Source organism: Grammomys surdaster, unplaced genomic scaffold (assembly GCF_004785775.1).
Source record: "Grammomys surdaster isolate TR1022 unplaced genomic scaffold, NIH_TR_1.0 242, whole genome shotgun sequence".
Lineage (NCBI taxonomy): Eukaryota > Metazoa > Chordata > Mammalia > Rodentia > Muridae > Grammomys > Grammomys surdaster.
The window spans coordinates 4,870,697-4,881,818 of NW_021604687.1; the positions used below are offsets into that span (position 1 = coordinate 4,870,697).

Here is an 11,122-nt window from a genome sequence, read left to right on the forward strand (position 1 = left end):
ACAAGTCCCATCCTGGTATACAAATTCAGACATGAATGTTAGACAAGGAGAGTCCCTGCCACAGTTGAATACCCTAACCAATGAGAACAGGAAAAATGTGCAACAGAGACATGTTCCTAAGGAAATCCCCTACCCCTAGATCCTGACTGGTGAAGCAATTTGGCACAGATGTTTGTAGATCTCAGGCTTAAAAAGCCCTGTAGGACCTTAACTCAGAGTCATAGTTCAGTTCCTGGATTTGGACTGTGGCCCTGGTCGATCAGTTCTGGGGCATATGCTCAATAAACAATCACTGTCTGATTGAGATCAGTGTTTTTGTGGTTTGTGAGGTGATTCCTGGACCCCAACACTCATAAAAAAATAAGATTTGCAAAAGGCTTATGTTTAACACATTAAAAAACAGTATTTAGCTTTTGCTGCAAACATTTCAGCTTAACATAAATGGTTTTGTTACTAGAAATAAGTAGCATGCATTTGCCAAAACTCTTCAGTTTAGAAGCCCTGTAGTCCTGGTGACTGGGGAGCTTAGTGGAAGGGAGAGGAGAGTCTTGCAGGCCGATAAGGGGGAACACATAACTCCCACTGTGGTGAGGCTCTTAGCCAGTATGTCCACATACGTAGAGAAGGGGCCCCATTTGTTGTATTTACAAAAGCGACTTGGGGGAGAGGTTGCTAAGAAGGAACAGAACATGTTCCAGCTTCGTCTTTGAGGAACACACATATACAATACAGGGAAGGGAAGAGGAGGAAGCAGACTGACTCCACCCAGAAAAACACTGGCAAGACATCTGGAGATACCAGTGTGGTATTGCAGCAACATGCGTCTCCCCAATCAGAATTAGGCAGGAATTGGAAATAGCTAGTTTACAAAAGAAGAAATACAAATGACCAATAAACACTTTAAAAGGTGTTTACCATAATTAGTCATCAGGAAGATGAAACTGCTTTGAGAGTCTACCTCTCCTATCATAACAGCAGGCAGGTCGCGTGCGTGCGTGCGTGCGTGCGTGCGTGCGTGCGTGCGTGCGTGTGTGTGTGTGTGTGTGTAACATACATGCTCTCCCAGGATAGCTCCCTGAAGAAAATGGGCTCTCTCTGTCTCAACAGCCACCAGTTGCCAATAGTGCCTCAGCTAGGGGTGGGATTTCCTGACCATCTCCCACATCTGTGATGTTTTGTCTGCCTTGATCATGTGCAGGCCTGTGAACGCAGTTTATATGTGCAGCTTCCAAGTTGTCAAGAAAATGTTGGACTTTGTTAGTCATCTACTGCCTCTGGCTCTGGCTCTGGCCCGGGCCCTGGCTCTTAAAATTCTTTGAAGCCATCTTCCATATTAATCCCTGAGCCTTACTTAGGAGGAGGGAGTGCCACATGAACTTAGGGCTGATTGTTCCACAATCTCTCATTCTCTGCACCTTCTACTGTCACTAGAAGGTTCTCTGATGAAGCCTGTGTTGAGTTTTTTCCCACATTAATACACTCAGGATATGGAACAGTCCTGGTTGGTTCTCCCGACAGCTGATTAACCTCCTTTATCTATCTTCACATCTTTCCTCTAGTTGACAACATCTTGGGACTTTTCTCTTACGATAGATTCATTATAGAAACATACATGGATGAGAATGAATGTATTGTGTGCATATATGCATAAGTGTATGTAAATACAGTTAAATTCTGATGCCTGTTATCTAACTCAAAATTTTAGTGATAAAACATGGATGCTGCCAGGCGGTGGTGGCGCACGCCTTTAATCCTAGCACTTGGGAGGCAGAGGCAGGCGGATTTCTGAGTTCGAGGTCAGCTTGGTCTACAGAGTGAGTTCCAGGACAGCCAGGGCTACACAGAAAAACCCTGTCTCGAAAAAAAACAAAAAACCAAAAAAAACCATGGATGCTTTGACCATGACCATAGAAATAATAAAAAAAAATCACCAAATATGGATAGAGATAGAACAAAGAGGAAGATGTAATTTAGCGTGAGATGGCCAGCTTCCTGAAAAACAGGAAGACATAGGAATCATCTCAAAGTGTGCTACCTTATGCTTTCCCTAGCACTAAGAAGTAAAACTGACATCCAAACTGAAATCAAAAGAAAAAAACAAGAAGCGGGCTAGACCCATTGCCATTAAAGGATGTTTACTGTCACCGTTTTACATAAAATAAACCAGTGATGGGAAACTCTTGTATGCAGTAGTAGACAGTCTTTACTCCCCAGTTAAGATCCTGCCCCGTCATCCCAGCTGGTCTTCCTGGAACAGCCTGCAGGGACAGGAGCCCAGTATAGCAGCCCTCTGGGAGGCTCCACTCAGCAGCTGACTGAGACAGATACAAATACTCATAGACAAATATTGGACTAAAGTTGGGGACCCCTATGGAAAAGTTAGGGGAAGGACTGACGGGTCCTCAAGGCGATGGCAACCCCACAGAAAAACCAACAGTATCAACAACCTGGACCCCTGAGAGCTCCCAGAGACTGAGCCACCAATCAAAGAGCATACATGGACTGGTCTGAGTCCCCGGGCACATATGTAGCAGTGGGCTGCTATGTCTGGTCTCACTGGGAGAGGATGTGCCTAATCCTGCAGAAACTTAATGCACCAGGGTTGGGGGATATATTGGAGGGTGCCCTCTCAGAGGTGAAGGGGAGGGGGAACTCTGTAAGGGTGACTGGGAGTGGTCCAGTATTTGGGGATGTAAATAAATAAACAAACAAACAAACAAATAATTTTTAAAAATCCCACCCCATATGCACTGCCTGATAGAATGGTTCCCTGATTTAGAAACCCAGGGACAATGGAAACTTAAGTTAAAGGTACCCAAAGATGCACAGCAGAGTGGTTCTCCAGAGCCTTGTCTTTCCCAGTCTGCATCTGTCTTCTAGTGTGTGTGTGTGTGTGTGTGTGTGTGAGTGTGTGTGTGAACTCCTCCTGCAGACACTGACAGTACTGCTCTAGGGAAGGCCCTCTTCTGGACCCACATTGGAATCAGAGTGGCTGAGTTCAGACCTGGTCTTCTCCACCCACAACGTACACAACCACACTCAGCTTGGCTGGCTACTTTAAACCTTGGGTTTTCAACTCTAAAATGAATATGATAATGGTACTTACCTCAAGAATGGTGCTGCAGAGCAGATGGGAAGATGATGTCTGGTGGAATTAGTGATTGAAAGAGCTTAGGACATAAAGTGTATTAGTAGAAATATTCACATTCAGTCATCATCATCATCACCACCACTACCACAATCATCAGTCAATCAATCAATCAATCATCAACCATCATCATCACTATTGCATTCAAAGCATCAAAGGGCAGTCAATGTGAAAGGGAGTGTGGCAATGAGTCAGAAAAGTAAGCTTATGACTCAGCCTTTGTTCCTTCCCTGTCTGTCAGGCCCCAAAGATGAGGGGTTAACATAAACAGGATGAGTTCCACAGAGCATGACCACGGTGACGGGAACAAAGCTACTGGTGTGGCATGGGACATAAACAATATCGTCTTAACATTTGAGCTTAATACTTATGACATGAATACACAGGGCCACCTTACAAATACCTGAATAACATAGATGACGGAGACTCCTTTGGCCACCATTCTAAACCTAGGTCCATCCTTCCATGCCCTGTCCAGAAAAGAGTATGTACTATGGATATCATAAATGATTCATCTTCCACACTGCCTTGTAATGTCAGTCAGCAGTGTCTAGAGAGGTTTCCATGTGACTACTTACAAACAGTTCTACCTCATGAATTCTTTCCCACATGTGTCTCTAACCCCTCATCATGATGACTGGCATCTGTAGCGGTGAGCACAACTCCTCGAGTCCCTCAGTCTGTTGAGACTGCCAGCTACTGTTGGGTTTTACCAGATCTAAATGGAGAGAGAGCACAAGCTCCTCGTTAAGCCACTCCGAGCTTCAACTTTCCTGATGAGAGGTCGTGTTTCTAAATTCTCACACAGCTATGCCAATCCCTGTCTTGGGTTTTGAGATAGAGAAAAACTAATCTTTTCTAAAAATCAGAACAAAGAAAGTTGTGTAGGTGAGCAAAAGCTTATAGCACTAGGGAGACAATCCACACCAACAGGACATGCCTCCCACTTTCTCTCTTTGTTCAGAGAGTCTGTCTGACATCATCTCAATAGGATGTGGGCCTAGTCTACATTCCAAGGGTCAAGGTATTTTGATTTATTCCCAGATTAAGTAATGCAGTTGGGTTGTTTGTTTGAAGGGTATTGGAGAGCAGATCTGAGAAGTATGTGATAAGAAGAAGGGATCTGAGTGCCCCAAAAGGGTGCTCTCAGGCGTTTGCTCAGTATTTATCGAGCACCTACTATATGCAGTGGTGGGGATATTAAAGAAAATGGTCTGAGAACCTCTGAAGCCTTAGTCATCGATGCTGTCTCCCTGTGGAGTATGTGCATTACAGAGATTTTTCTCTTGCTGCCCAGCCCATCACCAAAAAGTGTCTATGTGCTGTTAAAGAATTCTGATAACGCCTTTAAAAATCGCTTGTCAGTTTGCTTCCTTAGTCACTTAAAGAGGAAAATAACAGTAACTTTTTCATTCTTTTTATTCTTTATCATTGCTTTTAGACCATACAAAGCACCATGACTGATAGCAAAAAGGAGATTTTTCTTTCACCAGTAACTGGGAGAGAGCAGCCTGTTAGGGTACAAACAAGCAGTGTGATCATTAATACTGTCAATTTGACCAGATCTGGAACCAGCTACGACAAACCCCTGTGCGGGGTGTCTAGATTAGTCTAAATCAAGATCATGCCTAAACCCCGTGGGCTGAGGTCCTGGGTCTGGCAGCTGCCAAGCGGGCGATAGCTGCCTCAATCTCCTGCTGTCATGGCTCCGCCACAAACTGGAGCCAAACTCATGCTGCCTTTGTTGTGCATTTTGTCTCGGTGATGAGAGCAGTCATTACTGCAAACAATGAGCCTGAGTGTGGGGGAGTGAGGAATTGTTAACTGTGAAGGCTGTAGGGTAGGATGAGAGGAAGGGTCACGGCAACTTCCTTCTCACTCTAACTTCCGGGTTAACTTTGGGTCACTGCGATGAAACGCCCAAGGTCAGCAACGTACAAGACGCAGGATTTATTTTAGCTCAAGCTTTCAAAAGTCTCAGCCCATAGTTACTTGGCCTGGTGACCTGTGATGAGATAATACATCACAGTAAGAGAAAGCTGATCACCTCATGCCAACCGAGAAGCAAAAGGAAGACCAAAGGACCCAGGCGCAGTCAGACTCATCCAGGGCACATGCCCAGTCGCAGACTTTCTCCAGAGATGCACCACCCCTTAAAGTCTCCGCTGCTTTCCGCAGTCCCTAAAACTACGATGCCAGTGATGATTTCAGACCTTTCACGAGCTAGTCGCCTCCCAAACACCCCACCTCTTAGCGCTGCTGCACTGGGGACAGAGCCTTCAAGACTTGAGCAGAAGGTAAACCTTTGGATTCAAACCGGCTCTACCTTCGAACTGCAATAGGTAAGTCATGGGTCACTCACAGCCTCCTCTGAATTCAGGCACACTTTGGTGCTAAGCCCTTGGGGGAAGCTAAGGTCAACCCCTTTGTCTCCAACTCACATTCTGAGTCTTGTACTCAATGCCAACTGCATTCAACCTCTTAACAGTGGCCTCCACCCTGATGCGTTCTTTATCTCATAGTCCCCAAGGGAGTAACATTATTTGCTCTAGAGAGTTCTTGGAGGAAACTGTTTGGTTTGGTTGTTCTTTTGTTTTTGTTTTGTTTTGTTTTTCTTTGAGACATAGCCTCACTATGCCTTGGCCACCTTGGAACTTGCTCTGTTGACCAGGCTGTCCTTGAACTCATACTCACCTGGTTTTGTCTCCTGAATGTTGGAATTAAAAACATGGTTTTGTTTTTGAGACAGGGTCTGGTTACACAGCATATGCTGCCCTTGAATTTGTCATTTTGCTGTCTGTCGCTGTCTCCCAAGTGAGTACAAGCATGTACCATACCTGGTAGAAATAACAGTTTTAATGGCACACAGGTGAGAGGATTGGGGTATTTTAAGTCGCATGGGTTTGGTGGGGTTTTTTTGTTTTGTTTTTGCTTTGTTTTTTGTTTGCTTGTTTGGTTGGTTGGTTTGTTTTTTTGTTTTTTTTTTTTTTTTCTGAAGCCCTTCAGATCTCCCCCAAATGCCTTGCTAACACCAGCAGTTCTATGGCTTTATTTAATTTCTCTTGTCAACCTTAAAATTTGAGAGGAAGAATTGTGGAATAAAGTTGCCATATGCCTGTGATTCATCAAGACAGAACAGACTACAGGCTGTGAGTTATTTTTAATGTGAACTGAGTTCACAGTGAGTTAAAGCTAGAATATTTGTATACTTTGACAGAAGTACTCTAAGCCCCTAAATCTGTGTTGGGTTGATATTCTCAAAACTGTTCTATGTACACTGCTGATTTGCATATGCTCATTTTCTGATAAATCACTGTTTCATATTAATTTTACATTAGAAATAACAGTGGAGTAATTTAAATTTGCTCTGTTTAAATGGAAAGAGATGAGTTATTAAAATTAAATTTCATTTTTGATTGAATTAAAACTCTTCTTTTGCACGTATGTATATTTACTGAAGTAATTCCTTTAGAATGTACTTTATTTTTCACTAATGTAATAGTTGGCATTGATGGACTTAGAGATGCCTGGAGAACGAGGAAGAACTTCCCTGCGTGAATCTGTGAGGGAGTTTTCAGAGAGGATTAGCCAAGAGGGGAAGGTCAGAACCATCCTATGGGTTGGGATACCCAGATAAAGCAAAAGGGGACGAGGAAACCTATTTGTGTGGACAGTCTCCGCCCACCCTGATCCCGTCCCCCTCTTTCTTCTCTGCTTCCTGGCCACTGTAACATGAGTTGTTCTATTTCTCCACACTTCTCAACCAGCCAAGATGGACTGATACGTCTGAAACTGTGAGCCATAGTGGAAGAGTCCGAATGACAAAGCACATTCGTACAGGAGAAGTACTGCCACTGCATGGCTAAACCTCACTGTGGCTTGGAGGCCCTTGAAATCAATTAGTGAGAGAAATTTTGGAAAGTCCTGAGGGGCATGCTAGGGAAGCCATGGAGAACACTGTATACTCCATTTCATGGTTTATTATGGTGGGAGTTAAGAAGACCATAATGCAATGTCTATGCTTGTGAGGTTTCAGATAGAAATGAAACTCAATTAAGAATTGGATTTAGTGGCCAGTAGTGTTAGATTCTGGCATAGAATTTGTCTACATTTTGCTTGGGGTCTTGAGATGGTTGGAAGCTTTGAGTTGAAAAGTAGTGGAATAATTAATCTGGCAAAGCAGCATTGATGATGGCCCAGCATTCAGGCTATGATGTGGGTTTCGTTGATTGCTTTTAGCCAAGTTTACAGTGAGAATAGTGCACAACATGAAAGCTATGGGAAGCTATGGAAAGCTACAGGGTTCCAAGGAAGGAGAAACAGGGACAGTCGGGGCCAAGGCAGGTGTGACTGCTGAAGATCCAGGACAACAGGAAAGAGGCCTTGAAGGCATCTGTGGGGTTAGCTGGACCCCACACATCATGGGTTTGACATCATGAAAGGTTTCTGTTGCGGTTGGGCTTATTTAGTCTCTGTGGAGGGGACTGAGAAAAGGTCTCACTCCGTAGTCCAGGGTGGCCCAGAACTATGTAAGCTAGCCTCATTCTTGATGATTTTCCTGCATCAGCATGCCACTGAGTGCTGAGACTAGAGGTGTGTGCCAACATGCCTGGCACATTTGGCTCATTTGGAAGATTCCATGGAGGAGAGGGTCCTGGAGAACTCCAATTGCTCTTAGACACCTTGAGCATGCATATACAACCCCGTACCCCATCCTCCATCCAGACATTCAGAGGCCACTGCAACACTACCCGAGGGGCCCAAGGATCGCTCAGGCTGATGACAGAACTGAGCATCTGAGTGCTGCTAGTTTTATAGTCACAGAGGCTTCTGCTCAAAAGTACCCCGTAGAGGTCAGGGAGTGTGTGGCTAGGTCAGGATCCTTTCAGGTAGCCCTTGAGAAGTGACACAGGAAGTAGAGTACACAGTGTTGACCTCAGAGGCCAGAAAAGTGGACTACTTAACTAGACAAAGACCAAATGTGACAAAGCTCACATCATGGCATTGTGCCCAGAGTCCTATGAAAATTTAGAGGGCTTAACTTCTGTCCCTCCCAGTTTCAGTCTTGCCCTGGTCCAGTCTCACCCTTTTCTGCCTACTGTTCTTCCTTTTTAGAATGGGGGTGCTTACTTTGTGCCCCATGTATTATAAGTATGCACCACATCCAAACACACACACACACACACACACACACAGTGTCAAGGTTAAACGTTTGCCTTAAGTCTCAGAGGCTATTGAACCTGGGCTTTTGAACAGTGTTGAAGTTGTTCAAGGTAATGGGGACACATTTAAAGTCAGATGGAATATATTTTGCATTGCGAGGCCACTAAGTATGTTTTAAGGAGTGGCTTGTATATCAGGTTGACATTGGACTGCAAAGGGCCTAGGAGAACAGCACAGGACAACTTTGGGTGTTTCTGTGAATTTCGAAAGAGAATAAAATTGGTGTGAAAGACTCACCCTAAATATGAGCAAGGCCCCTCCAAGGGCCCAGGTAGGGGGAAGAGGAGAAAACCTGCCAGCACTTCGATGTGGTTGCTGGGCTCTGCCATACTGCCCTCAATATGGTGGACAGAGACCTCTGAAGTCAGGAACCTACTGTTTCTCCAGGAAGTTGTCTCTGACAGGTATTCTGTTAGAACAGCAATAAGTTTACATAGCGACCAAGACCATTCTTAGCAGTGGACGGCAGAAAGAGCTAAATGAGGATGTACTTTTCCTTCTTCCTAATTTCGCTTCGGCAGGATCAGGCTTTGTTAAGATTTAGTTCTGTTTCAGGTACTTATACATAAATGCTATCCCACAAAAAGATTTCCAGATGTATTAAAAGGTACAGAACTATGAATGTTATGCACACAGTCCTGGGGAGGGACCAATGTGTACTGACAACTTGGGTGGTCCTTCAGGTCTCAGGCCTGAGGTTCCGGGCTGCTGCATGCTAAAAGTCTTCCTTACAGGTTGGTGATCTATGAGGCTCTTTGAACTTCCCTCTTATACTCTACGTGGCTTTGAGCCTTTCCCAACCTTTTCCTTATATAAACCTTATTTTGTCCCTGGGATTGAGGTAAACAACCTTGAAAGATTTTAGAAGCGTTGTTTTCAGATAGAAATTCATCCTACTTTAGGTGCTGAAAAACACTATCACTGCCTGGCTGTTGGTCATAACTTAATCCCCCTCCCCCTTTAGAGCTCTCACAGACTGGGCTGGTTTCCTAGCCAACAACATATAAGACATGGTGTGGGTCACAGATGTCAGTAAACACCAGCATGTCAAGGAAGCCATTTTTATTACTGTTTCTTTCTCTTGTGCACACCATGAAACCCAGCTAGATGAGCCCAAGGTTTAATGCAAAATGAAAGGATTCCAAGTTCTTCAAAACTGGCATCCTTAGAGCTGTCATCTTGCCTTTCTATATTTTAGAAACAGACTTCTGGACACTATGATCATATTTAAACCGGCTCTGCAGATTCCAGCAGGATATTGTGTCTGAATCGATGTTGGGCCGGCTCTGCCGGCTGCCCTTGCTTCCTCCTAGTCAAAAAGAGAAGCCATTTTCCATGAGTATAACTTAACTTTGAAAGCTGTTTAAGCATTCAACATACAGCTAACCAAGTTTCTTGAGAATCATGGTGCAGAGGAGGAAAAGATAAACCATATAGCACCAGGCAGAGTTCAAGCAAGACTCTAGTAAGACTCTAAAGCAATGGGGCAAAGCATGCCTCAATGGGCGGACTACAACTGTGGCTACTCTAGAGGCTTTAGTTATTTTTCAAGTAACCTGGGACTAATTTGTTCGAAATGATTACCACAGAGCTTTTTGAAGTCAGCAGGGTACACTTAGTGGCACGAAGTTCTTTCCTGTGGCATCAGACATCAAGGGCTGTAGATGGACTTACCTACTTTCTTGATTCTTTTTCCCACCCTTTAATTCACCCCCCCTCCTAAACCGTTTCACCTTGAATCACTAGATAGGAGAAAAGGATGGGGGGGAGAAAAAGAGAGAGAGAGACGGAGAGGGAGAGGGAGAGGGAGAGGGAGAAGGAGAGGGAGAGAGAAAGAAAAGGAGAGGGAGAGGGAGAGGGGGAGGGGGAGGGGGAGAGAGAGGGGGAGGGGAGAGAGAGGGGGAGGGGGAGAGAGGGAGGAGAGAGAGGGAGAGAGAGAGAAAGAGAGAGAGAAGAAAGGAGGAGGAGGGAGGGAAGGAGATGGAAAGGGGGGAGAGGGAGAGGGGAGACAGGGAGAGAGAGAGGGAATGAGAGGGAGGGAGAGAGGGAGGGAGGGGTGATGGGGAGAGAGGGAAGGAGGGAGAAAGGAAGATATTGAGATCCTTGAATCTAACTTATTTCTTCTTGTCTCTTTTTTGGGCACAACTACTAAAAGACCACAACCAGTATCCCTGAACAACCAACAACCACCCACCCTGCCTATCAGGACTCTAGCATGTATATACCCTCTGAAAAATTCCCAGAATTCCAAATGACACACAGTTGGAGAAACTAGCTGCAGCTGGAAAAAACATGCCTCTGCTAGAGTACAAGACAAATCATAGTCAGCTGTTGTGGACAATCCAAAGCAGCCCATATACCCACACCTGGGATTAAAACAAAACACATTCTTACAATATTTCTCTCTCTCTCTCTCTCTCTCTCTCTCTCTCTCTCTCTCTCTCTGTGTGTGTGTGTGTGTGTGTATGTGTGTGTGTGTTTTAAAGAAATCATGATTCTAGGGTTCTCAAAACTTGTCACTACAAAGGGCTTCACCACAGAGCCTTTTGGCAGCTACAAAGCCCAGTCAGAGAAGTGGACTTTGGATCCAGTTTCCTTACAGCTTCCTACCTTGTCCAGGTGTCTGTGCCTTAGACACATTTTGTACAATTCTCTATGGTTGTTGCACAACTTTTAAAGCAATAGGAACCAATAGAGGGAAGGAGAGGGGAGGAGAGAAGGGAAGGGAAGGGAAGGGAAGGGAAGGGAAGG

General features: G+C 44.7%; 1 protein-coding gene across 1 annotated transcript in view; it reads right to left on the reverse strand.

Annotated features, from left to right (window-relative positions):
* Nucleotides 1-9,416: 9,416 nt before the first annotated feature.
* The window catches only part of Fam126a (family with sequence similarity 126 member A), a 111,211-nt gene continuing 109,505 nt past the window's right edge, over nucleotides 9,417-11,122 (reverse strand). Inside the window, exon 12 of the mRNA XM_028774632.1 lies at nucleotides 9,417-9,680. Coding sequence (XP_028630465.1) covers nucleotides 9,559-9,680 — 122 coding nt within the window. The 3' untranslated portion in view covers nucleotides 9,417-9,558. The remainder of the gene's footprint in view (nucleotides 9,681-11,122) is intronic.